The following is a 26,775-nucleotide window of genomic DNA, read 5'->3' on the forward strand; positions in this document are numbered from 1 at the left end:
TGGGGAGGGGGATGCTGGGGTGGGTCGTGGGGGGGGGGGGGTACCGAAAGGGGTGCCAGGATGGGTCGCGGAGAGGAACTAGGGGGGTGCTAAGGTGGGTCGGGGAGGGGTGTACCGAAGGGATTGCCAGGTGGGTTGTGGAGGAGTGTACCAAAAGGGGTGCCAGGTTGGGTCGGGAAGGGATGCAGGGGGGTGCCAGGGTGGGTCAGGGAGAGATACTGGGGGATGCCAGGTGGGTCGGGAGGGGTACCAAAGAGGTGGGTTGGTGGGCACTGGGGCGGGTTGTGGAAAAGACGGTGCCTGGAAGGTTGCAGAAAGCTGGAGGGATGGTGCCATACTCTACAGGGGGAATAATACTGGTACAGTGTAAGTGCCTCTGGGTGTGAAAGGGGGACCGATGTAGCAAGATAGCCAGTGCAAAGGTAGTCCCAGGACGCAAATGATATAGGGAGCAGGAACAGAGCTGTGCAGGAAATGGAATTTCTCTTCTGCTGAAAATTTGACACGTCTGGGGGAAAAAATCAGAACAGAAGTTGGACATTAAAATTTCTAAGGGATATTTAATTTCCCACACATCTCTACTCCTGCTTCAGCTTCCTGGGTCATTTATAATCAGTTGGCACCTTTGCACCTGACTCCTTTGCATTGGCTGTCTTGCTGTGTTTTCCAAAGCATTGCTGCAGCTACTTCAAACCAGATTGGAGTGCATTTGGGAAATACAGGCATCAGTTGCATGTGACCACGTGGGTTGGTATCATATTAGGAGAGGGTTATGCCAATTCCATTTCTGCTTGGAGGGGCAGTGTATTTCCTATGTCTGCTCTCTGTAATCTGTCACTGGCTTTCCCCACAGTAATGGTGTTATTTTTTAAAACAGGCTAGTGGAAAATACCTATATTCAATCATCCACTTTAGTTTCTTGCAGCAGAGAATTGTGCCCTTCAGCATGTCCTATTTATTAATTCAGTGTGCTTTTTGAAACATCATGCAACAAACACAATACATTGATTAAATAACAAGTTCCTGCATATTGACAGAATTCCAAGTAGAGGACACAAGTTAGTCCCTGCCTACCAGCGTGCATCTTTCCTACGGTTTGCCTCAAGCAAAAACCTGTCTGATAAGGTATGTCTGCATTTATGACGGTGTGTAAATTACAGGCACTACAGGAGCTTCTGGAGCCTTTCCCCTCTGGAGCCTTTCACTGTGGCCAGGAAAGGCTCTGGCAGGGGGAGGTAGTGGGACACTACGCTGCTAAAAAGAGCGGTATAGACATGGGAGGCACTGCGTGGCATGCAGTGAGCCTTGTATGGTATAAACCCTAGAGGTACTGGTGTGTAAAGCACTCTAAGCCATGTGTCACGATCTACACTGCTATTTATACCCATGCTAGCTGGAAGTGCAGTGTCTGAACTCTGCACACCGTCTTAAGTGTGGCTGTACCTATAGATGTGCCTTGCAGAGTGCGCTGAAGGGCGGCAGGCCCTGTCTCGGATAGACCAACTCATTTAGGGCTAGATTATTTTCCTGTTCTGACTATTGTCTAGTGTTTTGTCCAGTGTAGTTTTAAAAACCAGATGTGATGTGCCTTCCCTCATTTCCTTTGGGCAGTTACTCCACAGCCTAATATGTGTCATTGGCATGAGGTTTACCCAGATATTCAGCCTAAATATTTTCTGACTTAATTTCAGCCTGTTATTCATAGTTGTACTCTGATATACTGTACCAGATAATTCATTTCCATCCTTTGTGCTCACATTCAGCTATTTGGAGTCTGTAAATCATCGCTTAGTCAAGCTATAAATGTTTAGTTCTTTTAATCTGTGATCATAAATCATTTGTTTCAGGGACCTGATAACCTTTATTACTTTATTCTGGATTTTCTGAAATTTATCAGTACTTTATCTGGTATTTATCGAGGGCTGAATGCAGAATTCCAGATGTGATATAAAGATGGTCAATAGTCTTGTCCATGACATGGTACCTCAGTAGATGCTGCCTAAAATTGTGTTGACCTTTTGGAGCACAACCATACTGCATAGCAGACTTATGTCTCTTTTCCCAGTCACTATTGCTTTCAGGTCTCTTTCATTACTTTTGCTTCCTTGTTTGTTCCTCTCCTTCTCAGTGTGTATTTTGGATTATTTCCCCCCAGATGTATTTGCTTGCTTTTTTCCAAGTTTCATTTTCCTTTTAATCTGAATGGGAGTGGTTCACTCAGTTTTGCATCTGGGATTGTTACATGTTAGTTACTTTTTTTCCTATAAAATTCAGAGACTGATTTCTCTTTCAGCTTCAGCATCCCCTAGATGTACAAATTATCTGTAACCCCCCCTCCCCCAAGTGGCTATTTCCACAAGTTTTTAATGTGCAAACTGTATATGGCCATTTGAAGGTTGTATTATACAAATTCAGGGGCAGCCAATCAAATCCAGTGAAGGTTTCAATGGCTACCTTTAAAAAAAAAAAAAAAAAAAAAAAAGTGATTCTTCATACTTCTCAGAAATGTATTCTCAGAGTTACTGTCTCCCTTTCCTTGACAGAATCGCTGGGAAACTACATACCATGGTTAATTAAACCAAATTTAATTAGACAGAGATTCTGTTAGCGGTTTGTCTTCAAAATTTTCTTGGACTGCCATTTAGCTGAGTTTTGATGGTTGTAAATTCAATCCTTTTATTTAAAATAAAAAACAAAGCTTTAAGCATTCATTTATAGGTGAAGGTGTGGACGAAGAGGAGCAAAGGCAGCTGACTTCAGAGTATCCATTCTAAACAGGGCCTGTCACATATTAGATTAGGCCTATTAGGATTTCCCTGGCTGTTTCTTTCTAGGTTACACTCAGAGCTTGAAATATTTAGCAGATGCCTTCTAATAGAAGGACTAGGTCTACTAACTGGTAGCTGATGAGAAAGATGAGGGTGCCTACCAGTGAAATCATGTTAAAAAGTCCAGTTCCTACCCCCAGCTTCTGGGAAGTCAAAGGATGTTGGGATTTCTATTGGTATACTATCCCTGAACCTTGTTCAAGGGACTTCATCTTTCATATCATTCTCTAGCTAGTTAGGTCTCTAATAAATCTCAATTCTCTGGCTGATGGACAGGAGAAAGGATCCTTTCTCTCTCTCCTCCCCACTCACCTGAAGACCTCCTTTGAGTGTTGTTAGGTGGATAGATATTTTTGCTGTTTTGCCTGTCCTCTAGCCTCTGAACTATGAGGGTCTCCTCCCTATGAGTAGCTGCATTGTCTGCCTCTGCTGATCCTAGTTTTCAAGCAGCAATACAGTGACAAGAATCATGTCAATTTCATTTTAATTTTTCCCCAAAGGTTGAATAACACCAGTGAAACTGAGTAGTCTTGTCAATTTCTCCTTGCTGCCAATTCGAAAGATATGAGCTATTGGTGTGCAGACTCAGGAAGACAGAACTGTGTTGCATGTATTCTGAAGGATATCTTTGCAACCAGAAATGAAAGCTTCTGTCAGAGAATCTAATGGCTTTTTGCCAGGGAAAACATCCCATTTTTTGTTCTCCTAATTCATTTCATTGTTCCCTCCCTCGTTTTGCTCCTTTGTTCTTCCCTTGTTTGTCTTGTTCCAATTAATCTCGGTACTAACCTTCTGGATAGTGAAGAGGCAGTAATGTTTTTTTTGGGACTAGCCATTAAAGGGTATTCTAGAAGGAGACACTGTATACCTAGAGATCAAGGTCCAGATTCTTAAAGGTATTTAGGTGCCTAACTCCCATTGAAATCAGTGGGAGTTAGGCACCTAAATGCCTTTGAGCATCTGAGCCCACAGGCCTCACCTTTGTAGTCCCTCTTAGTTGCTTTCTGGCCAAGATTTAACTTGAATTCTGGGCCTAAATTTTTGTAATCCCTGCCATTATTTATAGGTATTCTGAATAATATGATTTGACATTGTTGGAAATTCTGCCTTTGGAAAGTTGTACTTAGAGGAGGAAGTGGCAGTGGCCACTGGTTTACATTTTCAAATTCTGTGATGACTTTCTCTGAAGTCTCCTCTGCAGCCGCTTTTACTATTGGAGTAAAAAACCCCAAAAATGCTTGGTGGCATCCTCTGTATTTGGAAATGGTCATAAATAACAAGCACCTGCCTAGTCCTGGATTAAATACTCTGGTGTTGAGGAAACATGACGTTTGCCTCATTTGTGCCAGCAGCTATATTAGTGGATGGGCTGGTATTTTTTCCCCCGAGGCTCTTTAAAGCAGCTAGAGTTGTACAATGATCTTCTTACAATTAATATTTCAAAAGTGAAACACAAACAGTAGCTTGGAGGGTGCATTTTTGCTTCATTTGAATTCTTTGCAAACAGATTACAGTAGTTTCTTCAGCGTTTGCTCTCAGGCTTCAGTGTGTCAAGAAAATTTTAAATGGTTGCTAGTCCTTTGAGGATACGACTTTCTTTTCTTCTGCTGAATGATCAGGATACACATACTTAAAAAATCATTCTTGTTTTAGAGCTATTATCAGCACAAGTGAATTTCCTGTACTTAAAATGGGGAATGTCTCTAAAGCTGTTAATTTTGTAACATGGAATATCATTTTACTCCTTGAACTTGTGATTTCAGTAGGTGTAGCTGAGGAGTAGGATATCTCAGTTTGAGTAAGGGCTGGTCTATGCTAGGATCTTATAATGATATAGCTACATCTCTCAGCGGTGTGAAAAATCCACGCTCCTGAGAGACATAGCTATACTGACCTAACCCCGGGTGCAGACAGCACTAGATGGGTGGAAGAGAGAGCCCCTTGGGGAGGTGGATTACCTATGCTGACAGGAGAAGCTACACTAAAATGTTGTAGCTGCTCTCCTGTAGGGTTTTAAGTTAGACATACCCTAAGAGGGTAGTGTGGTCCTGTATTTACCCAGGCTAAACTTTATTAAAAGACAGCATTCTAGGAACAAGAGTACTTGTGGCACCTTAGAGACTAACCAATTTATTTGAGCATGAGCTTTCGTGAGCTACAGCTCACTTCATCAGATGTTTACCGTGGAAACTGCAGAGCAGGACAGTGGGGTGGGAGGAGGTATTGTTTCATATTCTCTCTGTGTGTATATAAAGTCTGCTGCAGTTTCCACGGTAAACATCTGATGAAGTGAGCTGTAGCTCACGAAAGCTCATGCTCAAATAAATTGGTTAGTCTCTAAGGTGCCACAAGTACTCCTTTTCTTTTTGCGAATACAGACTAACACGGCTGTTCCTCTGAAACCTGTCATTCTAGGAACGTAACTTTTCGCCTTGAACAACCTGAGTCTTTGTATCCTTCCTTAGATTTGCACACAGAGGGTCTCTGCTACACATGGATCTTGCCCCTCCCTACCTGAAAGCGGAGTTGGCCATCTCGGCAGCACTATCCCCCATCCCTTTTACGTATCCCACAGAGGGGGTCTCACATGGTTAGGAGATGGAGGGTGGAGTGGCTGGACTGGAGCGGCCATAGGCACACAATATTCCTCCTTCAGCCTTACACAATTTAGTCAGGAAAGATAATGCAGACCCAGACAGTATTATCTTTTCCACGGAGTACCCATCCACTGGGATCCCACAACCAGTGTGTGTTCCGTGGTAGAATGGTTAAATGAAAGGCCTTGTTGTTTACCTCATGGGAAGGGCATGGAGGACAACAAACTCCACCTCTCTCAGGAATGTCCTCTCATGGGACATCCTCTCATAGGACATCAGGGTTTGACCCAGGCCAACATTTGTAGAAATGTGAAGGTACACTTAGGAGAAAAATGCTAGCTAGATTTTTTTTGGTGCGGAGTCCTTGTTTAGCTGTGGATGCTTTTGTTTGGAAGCAGACTTAGTTGTCTGCATCTTGAATTGAGGGTTTATTTTTTTTAAGTGAGGAATCATGAGTGTTGTTTTGTGCAAGATCATGCTACTGGTTAGCAAAGGAATGTCTTTTGAAAGTGTGTGCTTTCCCAGGGAATAAAATCTCTTAACTGTCTCCTGTATCTGAAGCAGTGCCAATGGCCTATGCTGAAAGACAACTAGACTGAATTTTTCTCAGTACATCATTTGGACAGTTCATATGGTGAGAAGCACCACTGTTAACTGTAATGAAGTTAAAGGTTTTAGTAAAATTGCTAATTTTGGAGACACTTTGCAGAATAGTAATGTTATTGCTGGGAGATCAAAGTCAGGGAAAGTAAATGTAAGATAGGAACTGTTCTAATCCTGATAGCATACGATCTATTTGAAACTGATGAGAAAAAGCTCCTCATCATCCAGAGTGAATAGCACTAAGGTAGCTAATATATGATTAGTTATTATGATTTGTTTGTTTTTTAATAATTACATTAAATGCAGATTGCTTGCATTGATTAAGAACATAAGAATGGCCATATTGGGTCAGACCAATTGTCCATCTAGCCCAATATCCTGTCTTATGACAGTGACTGATGCCAGCTGCTTCAGAAGGGAAGGAACAGAACAGAGTAGCTATTGAGTGATCCGTCCTCCTGTCATCCACTCCCAGCTTCTGGCTGTCAGAGGCTTAGGGACACCCAGAGCATGGGGTTGACTATCTTGGGTAATAGCCGTTGATGGACCTACCCTTCATGAACTTATCCAGTTCTTCTTTGAACTCAGTTATACTGTTGGCCTTCAACATCCCCTAACAATGGGTTGTACAGATTGACTGTGCGTTGTGTGAAAAAGTACTTCCTCATGTTAGTTTTAAACCTTGTGCTTGTTAATTTCGCTGGGAGATGCCTGGTTCTTGTGTTATATGAAGGGGTAAATAACACTTCCTTATTTGCTTTCTCCACACCATTAATGATTTTCTAGACCTCTGTCATAGCCCCCTTTAGTTGTCTCTCTTCTATGCTGAATAGTCCCAGTCTTTTTAATCTCTCCTTGTATGGAAGCCGTTTCATATCCCTGATTGTTTTTGTTGCCCTTCTCTGAACTTTTTCCAGTTCTAATATATCTTGTTTGAGATGGGGTGACCAGAACTGCGCGTAGTATTCAAGGTGTAGGTGTACCGTGGCTTTATATAGTGGCATTATATTTTTTGTTTTCCTATGGTTTCTTAATGGTTTCTTAACCTTTCCTAATGGTTCCTAACATTGTTAGCTTTTTTGACTGCTGCTGCACGTTGAATAGATGTTTTCAGAGAGCTATCCATGATGACTCCAAGATTTCTTTCTTGAGTAGTAACAGCTAATTTAGACCCCATCATTTTGTATGTATAGTTCAGATTATTTTTTTTCTATGTGCATTACTTTGCATTTATCAACCCTGAATTTCATCTGCTCAGTCACGTGAGATTCTACTGTAACCTGTTCTCAGTCACTTTTTGAATTTAACTATCTTGAGTAATTTTGTATTGTCTGCAAATTTTTCATCTTACTGTGTACCCCTTTTTCCAGATCATTTATGAATATGTGGAACAGCACTGGTCCCAGTACAGATGCTTGAAGGACCCTGCTATTTTCCTCTCCCCACTGTGAAAACTGACCATTTGTTCGTACCCTTTGTTTCCTGTCTTTTAACGAGTTACTGGTCCATGAGAGGACCTTTCCTCTTAGCCCATGACTGCTTACTTTGTTTAAGAGCCATTGTTAAGGAATCTTGTTAAAGGCTTTCTGAAAGTCTAAGTACACTATATCCACTGGATCATCCTTGTTCACGTGTTTGTTGACAGTCTGAAAGAATTCTAATAGGTGTGATTTCCCTTTACCAAAGCTTGGTTGACTCTTCTCCAACATATTCTGTTCATCTTTGTATTTAGTGCTACTGGGTGCATAAATTTTTCACAGGAAATCATAATTATGTTTAATCCCAATTCTTTTCATTAGTTTGGATGGGAAACTGCTCTACACACTACTGACCTGTGTATGCAGATTTATTCCCAAGAATGTTGCATGTGCATTGAGTTATATAATTACAGAAAGAAATCCTGGAGGAATCAGAGATGATCTATGGTTTATCTCCTGCTGTTCCCCAGAGTTGCATGGATGGAGGTTATAATTCAGAAATAATGTGACAGAGGAGACTCAGTGGACTATGTAATTAATGTGTATTAAGTGTCCGAATGATGGTGGGTTAATGCCAATTTTTATTTGCCAGTGAAACTTTAACTCAACAAAAATGTTGACCTTGGTACCTGCTACCACTTCTTTTTTAAAGGATTGCAGATTTATCCTCATTCCAATTTTTTAGTGGCAGTGTAAGTTGTCTATAATGGAGGTGCCTAAAGTGAAGTCTGAGTTTATTAGGGAAGATTTTTTTAGGCCAGTTTCTAGGAGAATGAAGATAGTAGCAGTAAAGTGGCTTCCACTTCCTCCAGTGGGATGGTACTGGGTTTGATACTTAGAGAGACAATATCAGAATATGTGGGGGAAAATGATTCGTTGTGCAGTTCCAGGTACATAGTTTAGAGGCTGCTAATATCAGAAAAATAATACTTGCTGATTAAAGGAGCTGCTTCAGCATGCAGAGATTAGTATGCAGGTCTTAATTGCAAGGTCATCTTCAGTGCTCTTGTACGTGCCTTTTATTTTTGTACTCCTCTCTAGTGGAGAAGGGACTTCTGTAAGGTCTCTTTTGCAATGTAAAGTGTAGGAGAGACTAAAATGACCTTTCTGTGAAAGAAGCGGACTCTGAAATGCTGAAACATTCCAGACATGACCTGAGGAGTTGCTATGGCCAGTCCCCAGGGTGCTATTTTGTTTGCTTTTGAGTTGAGATGTCCTGCAATGGGAGTTCAGTGAATGAAAGAAAAAAACTGCTAAAATAGAAGGGAGGGATTGGACGGAAGTTTGTAGCTCAGCATGAGCTCTAAGGAAGGAAATTGAAGAGAAGTGACCCAATATTCCATGGAGCATTTCAGGGGATGCAGATCCATAAGTATGGATCTTGTTTGAAGATCTGTTGTGCCAATAACTGTCAGAGGGTAAAGTGAATATAAACAACTGTTGGTGAGTGAGTGTTGGGCAGAAGAGAGTTTAATTCCTTTGAGTTAGTGTCTTGTTTGGGCGTTAGTGTACATATGTTGTTTTTTCAGGGTCTTATTTTCATTCATTAGTTTATATTTATAGAGGAATAAATAAATCTTCCCTTTTTATGTGACCCAAGGAGTGAGTTGCTTGAAAGAGAAATGTTTTATCTTTAGGAGATGCAAACCTTTAAGAATCAGAGGGGTAGTCTTGTTAGTCTGGATCTGTAAAAGCGGCAAAGAGTCCTGTGGCACCTTATAGACTAACAGATGTATTGGAGCATAAGCTTTCGTGGGTGAATACCCACTTCGTCAGATGCATGTAGTGGAAATTTGAAAGGGCCCTTTGCCGCTCTAACCTTTAAGGGAAGCGCTAGGGGGATATGAGATGTGTGTTGTCTTAATACTTCTGGGGGAATTCTTGCCACTACGCAATGCAGAATTTTGCAGATATTAACGTGTGTGCAGAATTTCCTTTCCCTCACAGAAATGGGTTGTAGTGCTGCTGGCCACCACTAAGAGCTGCTGGACCCTGCAGAGCCCAGCTCGCACATAAAAGACACTGCCGGAGGGAGGGAGAGGGTTCCTGGCAGCTACAGTTCCCAGCAGGTCCTGAGGGAAGGAAATGGCACATAGGAAATTCCCTGCAAGCCTGGGCTCAAGCATCAGGCTGTTTCTCCCTCTGGATCCCTGGCCTCTGAGGGGGAGGGGAGTGAGTGTCTGGGCCACAGCTGGGCTCTGCAGGGGAGAGGGTGCGGGTATCTGGGCAAGGAGGACCCTGTGGCTGGGCTTTTGGGGGGAGAGGGTGAAGGTATTTGGGCTGGGGGCAACACATTCAGTTTGCCCAGTGTGTGTGATAGTTTCAAAGCCACTTAGAGATCTGGATGCCCAGTTCCCATTGATGGGAGCTGGTAGTCCAAATCCCTTTTAGGGTAAATTTACCCAGAAAATGAAGGTGTGATAGTAGCATGGGTAAGCATACCCATGGGCCAACAACCCGAGTACATATCCAGGTAACCTGCAGCCTTGTACTGGGACAGCCAGCCCACTTTGAATCCTGTGCTGCCACATCTTCACTACTATTGTTACCTGAGCTAGTAAGGTTAAAGGTAGGATGGATATGCTTACTTGTGCTGCGGTCACACCTTCATTTGCAGTGTAGATGTCTCCTTAGACAGCTCTTCAAATCTCAGCCTGAAAAATTTCTGTTTTAGTCACTAAAACCTACCAGTGGAAGAACGTGTTCACCCTTCTCATGATAATTGGGGGGTGGAGTGGGGGGGACGGGAGGGAGGAAGGAAAGAGTATTGTAATTTCTTATTAGAATAGTGATTCAAAGTAATTGCTAACTGTACTGACCCTACGTTGTTCTAAAACAAGTGTTAAGTATGAAATGACAGCTGGACTTTTTGTAGACTTGGGTCTCAGTCTTGCAAAGAGTTAAGCCATGCTTAACATAAAGCATATGGATAGACTCAGTGACTTTCTGTTGGTCTTGCATAGATTTCTCTCTGGTCTTCAATCTTCATTTGGCTTCCTCTTAAACAGTATCTTGTTGATTCTTTCTCTTTTCCTCCTGTGTTGCATTATCTCTCTCTAAAATGTACCTCATGTTATAGCTGCTTTTTGCATTTAGTACTTTCTTCATTGTGCTTTCAAATATTGACTCTTCAGTCAATAGCTTACAACATTTTCATGCTATTATCAGATATGCTCAATAAGCCAAGTGTTGATTTAAAGCTTACCTTCGCTATCTTTGGAACTTACAGCTAATGTTAGAGAGCAAACTTTTTTTAAAAAATACATGTTAAATTTGGATTCTTTTTATTAACTTTACCAGACCTGTTGTTTCTGTTCTAAATTTCAAATTAGGAGTAGTCCATGGTAAAAGAATTGTGTTATGTCACTTAATTTTAATCACTGGTGTAATGTCTTCCATTTTAGTACTGTGGTATAAAATCTGTTTGTCTCTCTTGCACATATATTTTACTGGAGTTCTGTGCCACTCTTATTGCAGTGGGAATTGGGAGGGAAAGAAGCTACTGGGGTTTGATTGCACTTTTCTGGAAAACTGAGCATAGGTAGCATTTTATGTTACTGTACTGGATATATGTCAGTGTTTGTAAATAGCCAGTACTATGAATCTTAAGTAAGGCTTCCACAGGTGAAAGGCGTATTTGGAGGTTTCAGTATTGTTCTTTCTTAACAGAGTTTGGCAGAGCTAGAAGTACTATGTAACCAGCTCTATGAGGGGACTGATCTAGCACAGCGGATACAAGCAGAGAAGGTGCTCTTGGAGCTTATTGACAGCCCTGAATGTCTCAGCCAGTGTCAACTTTTACTAGAACAAGGAACAGTAAGTACTTGGGAGAAGTGTAAAATCTGACAATGTAAACATGCATTTATCATGAAGCCCACATTGGAGGTCCAGGTAATGTCAGTGTAAACGCAGTACATGTGAGATGCTCATCTCTTATAACAAATTGAGTTTTTTCCTTCATAAATAAAATTCCAGCAATCTGTCTACACACACAAATTGGTATTAGAGGGTGGGCTTTGTGGGATTGACAGTACCTAGCATTAGAAAGCAGATGGCCAGAAACAGGGGGAAAACCTAACTATGGGGGAAAATAGATGTAAATGTTGGTCTAATACTTGCAAAAGGTAGGAACCTTTATGCCACCTATTGCTCAGTATTGCTCCTCAACATGATTTGCTCCAGCACTTTTACAGTTAAGTCCCCTATGCTCCTGCTCGTCCAAGTTAGAATGGGACAGGCTAAGAATGGTATGAAAAGCCTTAAACTATGTTTTCCTGTTGTCTTAGTTTAAACCAGTCTCTTAGCATTGTTTCAGTTTTCTTTTTAGAGTACGAGGAGTCCAGTGTCACCTTAAAGAAAAGACTAACATATTTATTTGGGCATAAGCTTTCGTGGGTAAAAACCCACTTCTTCAGATGCATGGAGAAGTGGGTTTTTTACCCCACGGAAGCTTATGCTCAAATAAATCTGATCATGTTTAAGGTGCTACTGGACCCCTCGTTGTTTTTGTGGATACAGACTAACACAGCTACCCCTCTGATTTTTAGAGTATTATGTCTTTTTTTTGTATTGATATTTTACTTGCAGATATTTTGTCAGATTTAAAAGGTGGTGGGGGAACCAACCCTGAGTTAAACCTTCAGTCCTTCATAATCATTACAGTGTTTTGGAACATTATGATTTCAGATGACATGCCTAAGACATGTCCGTTATCTGGAAATCATTGACATAGTTGGTAATGCCTTGGAAGAACTTGACTCATCTATCATATTAATGGATGCTTAAGGAGTTCTTAATTCTGTTTATCATTATGATACAGTTAGGTTATTGCAATAGATGTTGCAAAATGCATTCTCAGTGGGGGGAAAATGAAAATATTCAAAGTTAGTATAGCACATTGGCCTGGTCCTGTAATCCATACTCTTGAGTAAGGATTACTTATGTGAGGAGTCCCATTCATATGTGGTTGCAGCTGTGGTCTCTTCGTTGAACAATGGTCTGGTGAATCGAGTGTTTTGGAGCCAGGACACCTACTACTTTCTATTTCCAGGTCTGCTACTGAATTTCTTTGACCTTTAGCAAGTCAGTTAACTTCTTTCTGCTTTAATTATCCTCTCTATAAATTGTTATTTGTTGACTCAGCTTTGTAAAGTGCTTTGAGATCCTTGGATAAAAGGTGCAAAATCTTATTTTTAGAAAGGACTCAATTATTCTGTGTCTTCAATAAGACTTTTGTTCAGGATGTGAGAAATGCAAGCATAAATATTGTTCTCTTCAATTTTCGGTGCATAGTAATTGCATTACAATCATTCAAATTCCATAATAGTATCAAGTAAAACAAATATAGGTCCTGGTCATGCAAAGATTTACACACATACTTAATTGTAAGTGTTTGCATAAGTCTTTACAGGAGTGGGGCCATAATGTGAACAAATGTAACAATACAGTTGAGCTACAGAATTGTTGTAATTAAGATACAGAAAATTCAGAATTCTAGTAAATTTCCTTTTTCGGTGTGTGTATGATTGTCTGAGATCATGTGTAAGACTGATTTAATATGTGGTACATTTTCTCATAGGGTGGGTGAATGGCTTCTATGATCTAATAAGTCTTTTCCATGTATAATAACTATCAACTGACATCAAAATAGTGCTCAACAGCTTTGTTGTTAAGGTGTCGTTTCCATTTCTGTTATTGTGGAGGCATGGTAGTGGCTCCATTGCTAAGATTATAGTTGTGCTGAAGCTTACACTTGAAGCAGGAATTAAACCTCTTGCATTTATGAAGAATATAATGTATCCAGCTATAGCACTTTTTCCTCAGTAATGAATTTTCAAGTAAATCTGTTAGTTACAATCATTTTAAAATGGCACATCTAACTTGCTTTTGAAAATTTATAGCAAGTAAATTCCTTAACTCTGATCTGTTTTATTTACATTATGTACAAATACATATAAAACAAGGTCTGTCTTTACTAAACCATACATATTTTTCAGATGTAATGTGTATTGTTTAATCTGAGATTATTAAAAATCATAGTGTATATCTATGTGTGTGGTGTAGCCCAGCCCATAGAGCTAGCTTTAGCATCAATTTTACTTAGCAGTAAGGCAAGGAAGCCTCCAGGCCTGTATCCTGTAAGACAGTGGCTGTCAACCTTTCCAGACTACTGTACCCCTTTCAAGAGTCTCATTTGTCTGACATACCCCAAGCATGGACAGTGAGTGCCATCGGCTGGGGGAGGATGTTCCTCCGCAAACAGCCAGGCATGGCCCCACCCATGCTCTGTCCCCAGGCCCCTTTCCCCTCCAGCTTTCGCTTGGCACGGCTGCTCCAATCTCCCTGTGGGATGGCCCCAGCTCCGGCCCTCCCCGTGCTCTGGGCCTGGGGAGGCTGAGCCCTCATTGTCTGCCCTCCTGCTGTTCTGAGGCTGGGGTGTGGGGCTCCCTCCCACTGCTCTGGGGTGGGGGTGCTGCAGCCACATTGTCCGCCCTCCTGCTGCTGCGCTGCTCGCTCCAGGGCTAGGGGGGCAAGGCTGGGGCACCAGCCTGGGGTGGGGGGGGTCTGGGATGGAATGGGGGGCACAGAAGGGGTGGGGCCTTGAGCAGAAGGGGCAGGGCTCGGGGCGGTTTGCGTGCTGCTCATGACCAAGTTTCATCTCACTTAAAAACTACTTGCTTACAAAATCAGACATAAAAATATAAACTTGTCACAGCACACGATTACTGAAAAAATGCTTACTTTCTCATTTTTACCATAAAATTAATTGCACTTATATTGTACAGTGTATAGTATACAGGGCAGCAAAAACAAGTCGTTGTCTGTCTGAAATTATAGTTTGTACGTACTTTGCTAGTGCTTTTCATATAGCCTCTTGTAAAACTAGGCAAGTATCTTGATGAGTTGCTGTACCACTTGGAAGACCTCAGCATACACGTACCCCTGGTTGAGAACTACTGCTGTAAGACAAAAAGAAAAGGAGTACTTGTGGCACCTTAGAGACTAACCAATTTATTTGAGCATAAGCTTTCGTGAGCTACAGCTCACTTCATTGGCTTAAGCAGTTAGCATAAGGTTTGAGGCCTATGAACTTTGGCACAAATAAGTGGCCCAATGGTAACACCTAAGTTTTGGGGAAATGGGAATAGAGTGTTTAAAAGGGAAGTTTGTACATAACATTTGGCAACTGCAGGAATATTAAACTGATACTAGGCTTGGATATTTTAGTATAGAATTATTGGCAAATACTTAACTATGAATTTGCCTTGACAACAAATTGGTGTATACGGTAATAAGTTGAAATCATTAATATACTAAACTCTCGGATAAGGGCACCCCAACATTAGTAGGTGTCAGGGTTCCCTTCCCACTCTGAATTCTAGGGTAAGACGTGGGGACCCGCATGAAAGACCCCCTAAGCTTATTTTTACCAGTTTAGGTTAAAAACTCCCCAAGGCACAAATTCTCCCTTGTACCTTGGATTAGGTAACGCTGCTACCACCAAGTGATTTAGACAAACTCAGGGAAAGGACCACTTGGAGTTCCTACTCCCCCCTAATAGCCTCACAAGCCACCACACCCCCTTTCCTGGGGAGGCCTGAGAAAAAACAAGATGAGCACAGACCAACCTTGGGTTTTTTTAGGAGACTAAAGAAAAACCCCAGTCAGATTCAAAAAAAAACAGAACTTTATTGGAGAGAAAAAAGGTAAAAGAAGTACCTCTGTAAAATCAGAATTGAAGATAATCTTACAGGGCAATCAGATTCAAAAACACGGAGGATTTCCCTCTGGGCCAAACTTTAAAGTTACAAAAAGAAAACCAGGAATACACCTTCCTCTCAGCACAGAGAAAATCACAAGCCAAAACAAAAATAAGCTTATGCATTCCCTTGCTAGTACTTACTAATTCTAATGGAGTTGGATTGCTTGCTTCCTTGATCTGTGCTCAGCAAGCACACAGAACAGACAGACCAAAACCTCTCCCCCCCCCCCCCCCCGCACCACTTTTGAAAGTATCTTGTCCCCTTATTGGTTCTTTTGGTCAGGTGCCAGCCAGGTTACCTGAGCTTCTTAACCCTTTACAGGTAAAAGGATTTCGTGCCTCTGGCCAGGAGGGATTTTATGGTACTGTATACAGGAAGGTTGTTACCCTTCCCTTTATATCTATGGCAGTGGGGTAAGGAAACACAAATAAGAAAAAGGGGAGAAACCCCTACTGAATATGTGTTAGGCACAGCGGCATCAGTGTAACATATTATAAACACCGGTATGCTTGGGAAGAGAGAGATGTATGTTGCCCTTGAGAGGTGCCAGGATGATGGCCACTGGTGATAGTGATGAGGAAGATAATGGATAATATTTCAGGTTGTTCTGCAAGGGATGGTGTGAGTATATGGGTGTTCAAATGTACATTCTTTATTATTTCTGTCTACCTTGCTGGCTTAGAGTGTTGGTGACTTTGCTAACTCTATTATTAAACTATTACAAATACAGAAGTGTGAGTGTTGTAACCATGCATATCGGGGTTCCCAACTGACCAGTAATTTTGATAAAACTGGGGTTGATCTTGAGACAAGAATCCGTCAAACCCTCAGAGTGTTAACTGGAAAATCCTAAGTAATCAATATAATTAATACACAATCCACAGATCAGGGAACAGTGGTTTGAAAGGGTAAGAAATTCAAGTACGTAATTAATTTTGTCGGCCAGATGCTGAACCCCAACTCAGCAGCACAAAGCAAGTGTAAAGCTACAGTGGAGGGACAGCTGGGGACTTTTCCAACAGAGGTAGTGCACAGCGGTGGGAGGGCTAGGAAGGAAGCATGCCAGAGGTGGAGGTAGGCAGGTGCAGATTGCTCTATCTGATCTGGGGTTGGTGCAGTGCTTCCTGTGAGGCCACTGAAACCTTAAAGTGGTCCTATGGCTGTTTTGGCTTCCAACAGGCCCAAGATCAAGGGGGTAAAAAGGTGGATTAGAGCTGTGCTTTTCCCCCAACACTTTTGTGTAAACAGCTGATAATCTGGCCCAGTGTTTTTTGACTACTGTATGGTATGGAAGTTCTAAGAATGCAGTTTTAAGATGTTTGTGATTAAACTATTAAGTAATATAGTGTTAGAAGGTTGATGTTAAAATTGTGCATTGTAGTGTGATCTTCAGGTCTTTCATGTGTGCATTTAGGGAGATAGTATTGTTGAATTGAAGTGAGTCTGCTAGAGGGGAATTGGTATAATTGAGTGACATAATGGAAGTGGGCTAATACTTGAAGAACTAGCATTTTATTAGGTGTGAATGTTGCCTTTTTGTGTTTTATGCAGTTGTGAAGCAATACCCTTGAGAAAATGACAGAGTGTGAGTTGTAATAACAGTTTTGAATGTTGATTTTTGCCAGAGTCATCTTTGAAATCCCCAACTCAATTTGCTGAATTAAAGAATATCTTTAAGGAGTTTCATTCCAAGTGCAATTACAGTTTTCATAGAGAGATGTCTGGTCTGATCCATGGCATTGCCAGAGGTGTTGCGGATCACATCTCTTGTGGTCTCAGATGAAGAACGTAGTTTACTTTTCAGTCTTCAGGGCTGTAATGAAGCTTATTTTTACCATCATGCACAAAAAACTCAAATGCTAAAGTCATAGGTATTAAACAAACAAAGACTTCAGATGTTCGAATCCAGGATTCTTGTGACTAAATCTAGAGTGTGACAAATTCATCCCTTAGTTATAAAACATCAAATGATTTAAAACCAAATATTTGAAAACTCAGCCAGTGATAAGAATGGGAAAGTGTTGTTAGAAAAGTAGTTCCAATCACAAGTCTACATTTTTTGAGGGTGCTGGACAAGGGGAACGGAAGGGTCTTCTTATTTCCTATATCTTGGAAATTTTAGTGATTTTAAAAGCAATTATGTTGTATTTATATTTAATTTTTTGTGTATCGAGTATATAGCCAAATCATTGTCTGACCAACTGTATTCCTACCTGTTCGTTCTGCTTTCTTTTCGCATAATCTTTTTTTTTTTTTTTTTAATAAAATGGTATGGTGTTTGTTTCTATAGACATCCTATGCTCAGCTTCTAGCAGCAACATGTCTTTCCAAACTTGTAAGCAGAACAACTCCTTTACCCATCGAACAAAGGATTGACATCAGTAAGTAACTTGTATTATTTCTATTAAAATTGTAGTTGTAGTCAGAGAATGACTCTAACCTGACACTGTCAGGTTCTGCTTTTATTCTCTTCTGTTAACTTCCAAATAAAATTTTTTCACTTTCAAAGCCAAAAATAGCTGGATTTTCCAGTTGCCAGAGCAGTAAACACCTGCTGGGACCTAGAAACTACGTTAGTCCTTTCTGTGCTTTATTGGACAAAAGGGAGAGAACCTGACCACATGGGTGTAAAAGAGAGCACAGTACCCTTTCCTGCTGTCACTTACTCTTGTAGAGGGGCCTGACATGATGGAACTCATTTCCTGCTCTTGCCAGCTCCTTATTTGACAAACTCACTGATTGTGGATGCAAATATACATTGCATCCATCAGGGGTGTAGTGGTGGCTGTGTTCCCCTGCATATAGGAGAATTTTAGGAGGAACCCAGTTTCCCATCTGTAAAATGAATATAATAGTTGTCATCCTTACCTACCTCACAAGGTGTAGTGAAGGTTAGTGAATGTTTAGAAACATGAAAATTCCTAGATATTAGTACACCTACTAATCTCTTATATTTACATGTTACTCCATTTTTTCCCCTTCCGATTAGCTCTTGGAAGTTGTGATAAGCAAGTCAGGGCAGAGTTCACTTCCAGACTTAGGACCCTGCACAAACTTACACATGTGTTTGATTTTAAGGTTGTGATATTAACTTCATTGTGGCTACTCATGTTCTTAAAATTAAGCAAGTGTGTAAACCTTAGTAGGACTGATCTTTGAATAATTAATCATTTTGCATGAGAAACATCTGAAATAGATTAGAATTATCAGTACTGTCAAATGTTATTTAGACCAGGGATGAGGAGAACACAAACATTTTAGAATGTTTCAAACAAGTTTTAGGTATTTTGCAAGAGGTGTTAATCTTGTAGAAAAATGTCTGAGAGGCCTAGGATTGAATGTACATAGAGGAAAGCCTTTCAGATTAGTATTGAGGCTCCCTACTGAGGAAATATATAGAAGTGTGCACTACTTTGGCTAGTGTTGTACCTGTTCTGTGGAGAAAGGATTGAATCTACAGGGTTATGAATCCACCTTTCTTGAGGACTAATTTCAGCCTACATGTTGTTTTTCTTTTGAAAATGAACTTTTGTACAGGTATATGATAAATCATCCTGCAAGTGTATAAAACAGAAATGACCTTCCCTTCCACTCCCCAGGAAACTGTTTTCTTATTTGAGGAAGGTGAAAAGTTAGGTGAAAAGTTTTCTGCCCTAGGAAATATGCCTCGACAGAACTGAAAGCAGCCTGTACATGCGCATACCTGAGAACACTGTTGTTAGTTTCTTGTATTTCATAAATGAGGTATGAAGGCTGCTGTTGCATTTAAGGCAGAGTAATTGATGCCCAGTATGTGGGACAAAATGAATGATTAAATTGGTTAACTGGTCAGCATCCTTGGTATTCACAAACTATTGTCAAATGTATGTTAGAATAATAATTACATACATACTTTGGTGCAAGTAGCTCCAATGTAGTTAATAGTTTCCATGACTTAATTTTTTGAAATTAGTGTCTTTATACTAAGCATAAAAAAAATTACATCACATGACCTAGATTCCCACATTTGTTATAATGGCTCAAGTGTGTGTTTTTTAAAAGAATAGTGAGGTTGACTAAGCATGTGTCTTTACAGGGAATTACATTCTGAACTACATAGCCTCTCAACCCAAACTGGCTCCTTTTGTCATCCAGGCTCTTGTTCAGGTCATCGCTAAGATTACAAAATTAGGATGGTTTGAGGTTCAAAAAGATCAGCTCATCTTCAGAGACATTATTGCTGATGTAAAAAAGTTTTTACAGGTAAGAAAAATTATCCAATCATGCTGCTACTTAAAATTACATAGTCTTGCGTTAAATTTATCTCTCTTCTCACTTAATGAATAGCTTGCTGAGTAACCCAAAGGGTATTTATACACATAGATTAGAAAGGCAGGGACCAATGCCAAAAAAAATTGCTTAGGTCAAAGGACCAGAGCAGACCTGCCAGGTTTAAGGTTTAGTTTTTAGCAAACTGCCAGGGCATGGAATGCTTTATTCCATTCCCCATTTTTTTCAAAGGTATAAAACACTTGTTTTTCACCTTGGCAGTTTGAGTTAGCAGACTTTAAAATCATGCCATTCTGGTTACCATCTTTATTTTTCCCCATTTGAATTCTAATAGAGTTTTAGCAGCTATTATCTCAAAAACATGAAGAAATGAGTACTATACCATCTGAAAGGTGGGAATCTCATCCTTCAAATGGAATAAAGCATTAACTCTGACTGTGGTGATTATTGCAATAATGGCTGCTACAATTGTGCAAACAGTGGTCAGTTGTAGGACCAGTACAAAAATTTTGCAGGACCAGTACACTTTTCTAAACACTGGTCCTTGATAATGGATCAAAAAGAAAAAAGTTTCTGTATTTGATACAGTGGTTGCCATTAAAATCTTTACAGTGTTGCCTTTGTGATAACATGTCTGCCATACTCATGTAGCTTATTAACAGGAATATGGAGAGATACTGCCCTAACTGTAACTACTTGCAAAGGTATGTGTAAAGATTTTTACTGTACTGCAGAGATGATCTATAAAGTGGTTTTGATAATGACATGGTCAGCATTCCTCCTCTCTCATGGTCACATTAAAAATCTTTTCCTGCGTGACCCAAAAAAGCAGAGCTGATTGCTTTAAAAAAAAGAAAGAAAGAAAAGAAAAGAGAGAGTTAGAATGTGTATTCTGTCTCAGTGGGGGTGGAGTCACAATTTGTAAGGAGTCTGCCACTTAGGCAATGGAAGTGGGTAGGTGGTTCCCAGTGTGGGGTTGGCGTTGTGGGCTTTCCTTGTCTTATGACCTAGTGTGTTTAAACCCAAGTCACAATAATTGAGCTTTTAGTTAAAGGGATATGAGCGAATAAGGGAGGGTTACTCACCTTCCCCTCCAGCATTTGGGGCCATCTTGCTTCCCACCCAACCTTGGCTTCATTGATCCTGGCACAAGGAATCTGATTGGACCCAGTATGCCCTAGAGCAGTTAGGTTAGACAGGGCCAGGTGGCAGGGACCAGCATGAAAATCTGCCGGGTGAAACTAGCATGGTGGTCAGGGAAAGGTGAAACCTCCCACTCTGCTACATGAGCAAATTCTTTCCTGACTCTGAAAAACAACGATCTGCAATGATCGCCTGGCAGACATTGCCAGAAGCAGTAGCAAACGATTCAGGGTATGTGTGGGTTGTTGTGATGCCCTCAATGGGAGTCCTTATGAGCAGTCCAGAGGAACGTGCAGGAAGATTACAAATGTCATTGCCTCTTATCTCAGAGACATAGGTGGAGCTTTGAAAATAAGGAGACTAAAGACAGGTAATACTTTGTATTGGTCGGGTGGCATATTGGAGCATTGCACCCTCAGGGATGAGCTTGACTTTGTACATGGAAGGAAGGCTAGGCGGGGACTTTAGCTGCAAGGGATTGCAATGCACACATAGCTGAGTAAGGACCCAACTGTTTTGGTTAATTCCTTTTAAGGTTTGGAGTAAAACAGTTCAATAAGGTTATGACTAGTGATCTTTAAACGAAAGGTGGTGTGGAGAGTTTTATTGGTGCTGCTTGGTGAGTGGCACAGATACATTCTTGTGTTTTTTTTCTACTAGTCTCTAAACACATCCATAATCCCTAGATTAGGAACAACATTAAAACTCAAGAGTGTAAGGAAATTAGTATCAAAATGCATACATGGAATGGGGCGGAGGGGTTATTTTCTTTCCAGAACTTATTTCAGTGAAATATCTGTAGTGGATTTGTCTAGATATTTCTGCATTTATTTCCTTAAGGGATGGTATTATGTATTGTTGGTCCAGGACGCTGTCTGTGGTGGTGTTTCTGGCTACTCCACAAGGAATATAATGGGTGCAACAGTTTCAGTCGTGTTCTCTGCCATTGAATGTCAGATTTATGCTTCATTTGTTTCTCTTTTTCAAAATAATTTGATTATAATATGTAAATGGAATTTTTTGAGCTAAATTGGGAATGACAATAAAAGATGGGCTGTAATATTTATTAAAAACAAACTCTTGAGTAGTATATTGTAGCTTCTTTGCAGTTATTTTTTTAAGTGTAATTGGATTTTACATTTAATATTAATGATTGCAGTGTGAATCTGCATTGGGTAGTTCACTAATAATGGAGGCTTAAATACAAAAAAAAACTTTGCTACTTAAGAGATTTTTCATTAAATTAAAAATTCCTCTAGAGGAGAAAATGAAGCTATAAATTTACTAGTGAACTGAATTTACTATTGAAATTGAAAAAAAAATCAAGCCATAATAGTATATGTTGATAATTAGTGAATAGCAGCCTTAGCTATGTCCATCTTAGTAATCATATGTGAATTTGATCCAGTTTGAATTAGAATGTAATTTACTGTGTAGAGAAGGTGTTTAGGAATCAGGACTCCTGTGTTCTATTCTCAGGTCTTCCACTAACTCTCTCTACCAACTTGGGCAAGTCTATACTTTAGTTCCCCCCTCCCCTCCCCCCATTTGTAAAATATGTTTAGTATTTTCTTATTACCCAGGGCGCTTGTGTGATGTAATGAATATATGCAACCTGCTTTGAGGTTCTGATATGAAAGACATTAAGGTGTTTAAGTTACTATTCAAGATCTATTTAAATAAGTTCCCATAGTTATCTGCTCCGTGATTGTGGAACACTTTTACTTTTTCTGTTTGTAGTACCCATTTTCTTAGTTTGAACAAAAAGCAAAACCAAATCTGTAGAGTGCCACTTGACCAATATCAAGAGTGCCACATGAGCAATGCACATTTAAACAGACAAAATAACAGTGACCCTGAAAAAAAACCTTGTTTCTGTGCACTTCCCGTACCCATTTTCCAAAAGAGGCCCTTCCTACTCTGGTCCCATCAGGAAAAGCCTGAACATATATGTGGGCCTTGAAGTGTGCTGAAAAGATTGACAAAACTGGCATCTGTCAGGCAAAAGGGAAGGAAATTAATTCCAGAGTCAAAGACCCTCTTCTGAGAAAACACTGTCACCATACCCTAGATGTATAAATCTTGGGACTATCAGCTTGGGTAATCAAGTTGATCACAAGTGCCAGGTTAGAACACCGGTGTCAGAGGAGGGAGGACATAAACCATAAAGAGCTTTCAAATCAAAACCAGCGCTTTATCTTTTACCTAGAAGCAAACTGGAAGCCAGGGCATTCTATGGAGCACAGCTGTAATGTATATTCCATAGTCCTGATTGTCCACTGCTCTGCACCTTGTATAGTCATTCACACCAGTGCAAAGCAGGTGTTTAAAAAAAACCTCTTACCCCATCATGCTGATTTGGTAGCCTTGTACACCTACTGTGCACAGGTATAAATGACTATACAAGGTGAAGGACAGTGGAGAATCAGACCCCATGTGTAAGCAATGAAAGTCTGCATTAGCTGAAGTTTGAGTGCTCTTCAAGGTTACTAGATTAATCCAGTCTGGAGGTGACAAAGGCAAAGAAAACTGAGGCAAGTTCCACATTTGAGAGAAAAGGTCTACACTGCTATCTGGATGTCCCGAAACAGCTGAGCAACTGTTGATTGTAGACTTTGATTCAGAGGATTATGTCCACCTTCTGTAAGAAAAGGCAGTAATCTGTAACACTAATTAGTTTACCATTGATTTTAAATATTTTTTAAAAAGTGATTATCTTAATCATGTTTTAATATTCAGTGCTCTGTAATGCCCCAATGAGGGGAACTCTATTGTGTTCTTATTGAAGTTCAAAGTAATATTAAATCATTTCTATGAATAATATGCTAAAGAGTTGTTTATTAGTAGTAATTTCACACTTACACTTTTATAGAATGCCTTTCATCTCAAAGCATTCTAAAGAATTGTTCAGTTGTGGGTCATACCCTCTGATATGATCCTGTGTGGCTCCCATTGAACAACACTAAATATATAGAGGAATTACTTCACCGGTAAGATGCAGACACTTGCAGGATGGAGTATGTCAGTCAGGCCAAAACCAGCATTCTGCTTGCCAGCATAACGGGGAATGTTTGACCAGACCTCAGTGTAAGTCTGTACTCTTCTGAAAAGTACCATCTGATCTTTAATCCACCCAGGATGCTTTTTTTTTAAACTCTCATCTAAACTATGTGGGACTCATTACAGCTACCTTGGAAGGATAAAGGATTGAATTAACTCTAGAGAAGTGTTTAATAGTTCCTCTAATGTAGATATTCAGAATATATATTTCTAAACGGAAGATATATAATATCATCCTTAAGTTTTAATGTTTTATGGTGAGATTTTGAAAGCCGCTTTGGGGATTTGGACTTGCAATTCATACTAGTTTAATGAGAATTGGACATCTAAATCTTGTAGACAACTTTAAAAATCTCAGCCTAAAAATTTAGGTTCACCCAACCTGTTTCTGCTAATATTAGAAATGTCTAGTGTTACATTTTAGATGTATAGATTAAGGAATTTATCTGTTTTGTTCTATAGGCAACTGTGGACCATTATATCATAGGAGTGATGATTCTTTCAGAACTGACTCAGGAAATGAACCTAGTAAGTATGTATAGTTTTTTTCCATTTGTACAAGATGAATGTAACTCTGCTAAAGCAGTGTGTCAGAGTCCCCCTGCACACTATAGAAGTGGTATTAAAAAACAGGACTTAGACTTGGAGGATTCTTTTGTTTTAAAACCCCAGGTGTTTAGAGGACCAAGACTTCTCAATGGGTGGGTGTGACCTAAAAGTAGGTTGCCCATCAGCTGCGGAGTGGGAAGGGGGAAAACATTGCCAAAAAATATATAGCAGCGAAGGCACGGTGAAATAGGCTTCAGCTGTACAAGCCCACTCAGAACACTGGGTACATATGTTGCTGGCCCATATCATACACACGACTATGTCTTGACTGTTTTTTAGCTGTGCAAACTAGATTAAAATTAGCATAGGTATGCCTACCTGAGCTGCAGTCACGCCTCCAAATGTGGTGTAGACATACAATCTCAGCAGCTGGCTCTTTGTGGTTTTGTACATAAAGTTCAAAGAAGAATTATCCTGGAGAGTGAATTTTGATTCTGGTGTTCATGGTTTGGGATGGAGGGTAGGGATCAAGCTAGAAATGGAGTGTATTGATCAGAGAGAAGGAAAAACACCAAAATTAAAGCAAAGGAAAAATGATTTGGTGACCTGACTTGGTACAACACTAAAACAGGAACAGTCAAAGTGCAGACCAGCTCTCCCTCTCTTACAGAACTCCACAGTGTTGGAGCAATTTCACATGAAATCCATAGGTGATGTGTTGCAGAACAGCTGCTGAATATCTCATCGCTTGCTTCTGCTTGTTCTTGGTGTTGCTGTAGACCTAGTAGGTCAGCATCATGAGTAGGGACTAGGATAAAACAGAAATAATAGGTAATATAGGAAAAAATAGAACAACAACAACGGATAGGAAAGCACAGAGTCAGTGGGTGTTGGTATTGGTAAGAGAAACCAGGAGGCCTGGACTTGGTACCAGACCATAGTCTTCATCTGTTGTGACTAATGCCTCAAGTGCCAGAAATGCCCTTTCACTAGTCTTAAGGACGAAAAGAGACTTCTTATTTTTGTGGCCTTATTTTTTTTTAGGTTGATTATTCAAGACCTTCAGCGAAACATCGTAAAATAGCTACCTCATTCCGTGATACGTCTTTAAAGGATATTTTGATGCTGGCATGCTCTCTTCTAAAGGAGGTAAGACTGTTTTATAACTGAAGCTAGTATTAAAATGCCTTAAAATGAGGCTTTTATGTTTTTACTGCTTTAAATTTATGCTAGGTATTACTCTGAGTGGACAAGGCCAGTCTGGACCTAGACTGGTGTTTGCTTACATCAAATTAGAACACACACGAGCAACCGATAAAATGGTTGAATTTTTGAGTGCCTGTCCAGTTTGTCTATTTGCTTCTTCAGTTACGTTCTACCTTCCACAGTAGGCAGCACGTATCCTGAGCTTTTCTTCTTGTTTCCTATGTTGTTTCCCTAGTTTAGTTTTATTTTAGCTTAGTTAGGCCTTCTATTTTAGTGTTATTAAAAAAGGATGATAAATCCTCTTTATGTGGCAGAGCAGCCTGGTCTGACCAGGGGTTTCTGCCTCTTTTGTTAGCCCTGTGAGCCTCTGTGTGGCACTCTGAGATAGTTCAGACAGTAGCATAGCTGGGGAGGAGCGGGGCAGCAGTCGCTCCCCCACTGAGCACAAGTGGCGCCTTGTCAATGTCTTGGCGCCTTTTCAATTTTCCCCTGTTGAGGGAACAGGGGGAGCGATCCAAAAAAAAAGGCACCACCCAATGTGGCACTTTTACTCACCCAGTGGTGCTCCGGGTTTTCGGCGGCACCACGGCGGCGGGACCTTCACTCGCTCTGGGTCTTCGGTGACACCTTGGCGGCAGGACCTTCAGTGCTGCCGAAGACACCTGGAGTGAGTGAGGGCCTGCCGCTGGAGTGCCGCTGGGTGAGTAAAAGCGCCGCAACAGTTAGTGCCTTTTTTTTGGATTGCTTCCCCTGTTCCCTCCATCTGGCTACCTGGCTGAGTTCAGACCCCAGCCTCTCCACAGGCTTGACAGCAGGTACTGAGGAGCAGCCTTCGGAAGCCAAAGAGTCTCAGGCCCATGTAGGCTGAAAGGACTCCAAAACTGGGCCTTACTCTTTGCGTCTTGTCTTCCCTGCTGATCAAGGCTGTTGTTGTGCTTAGGAAGCTGCTGAGCTCTGCTTCTTTTAAGCCCAAGCAACTGCTTGCATTTGAGAGTAGTCTATTTTGAAAAACAACAATTGCTTCCCACTCCTTCAGTGCTTTCTTTGCTAGTTGTTCAACACTTGAGGAAAATCAAATTATTTATTTAGGTGGGTAACGCATGTAGGCTCAAAACCACAGCGCCTCCTGCTGGTTGCTCCGGGAATTCGCTCTGTCCAGATTTGGAGCACCCTCTGCAGGTGGTGTCTCACCTGTTGCTCTGCAGTGTTGTCTGGGATCCTCGTTGCTCCCTAGCTTGCAGTATCCTCTTCTGGACACTGCCCTCCCGCAGTGCCCACT

At 40.7% G+C, this 26,775-nt stretch overlaps 1 protein-coding gene across 3 annotated transcripts in view; it reads left to right on the forward strand.

The window, feature by feature from the left end:
• Positions 1 to 26,775, forward strand: part of RANBP17 (RAN binding protein 17) — a 280,499-nt gene that overhangs the window by 351 nt on the left and 253,373 nt on the right. Inside the window, exons 2-6 of one of the 3 annotated variants that reach the window (XM_048862507.2) lie at positions 11,176 to 11,322; positions 17,560 to 17,650; positions 19,345 to 19,511; positions 24,204 to 24,269; positions 25,335 to 25,439. In XM_048862507.2, the coding sequence (XP_048718464.1) occupies positions 11,176 to 11,322; positions 17,560 to 17,650; positions 19,345 to 19,511; positions 24,204 to 24,269; positions 25,335 to 25,439 (576 nt within the window). Of the gene's footprint in view, positions 1 to 11,175; positions 11,323 to 17,559; positions 17,651 to 19,344; positions 19,512 to 24,203; positions 24,270 to 25,334; positions 25,440 to 26,775 lie in introns of those variants that run through there. The other 2 variants (XM_075131375.1, XM_048862508.2) reach the window with 2 other exon arrangements.

Source organism: Caretta caretta, chromosome 8 (assembly GCF_965140235.1).
Source record: "Caretta caretta isolate rCarCar2 chromosome 8, rCarCar1.hap1, whole genome shotgun sequence".
NCBI lineage: Eukaryota > Metazoa > Chordata > Testudines > Cheloniidae > Caretta > Caretta caretta.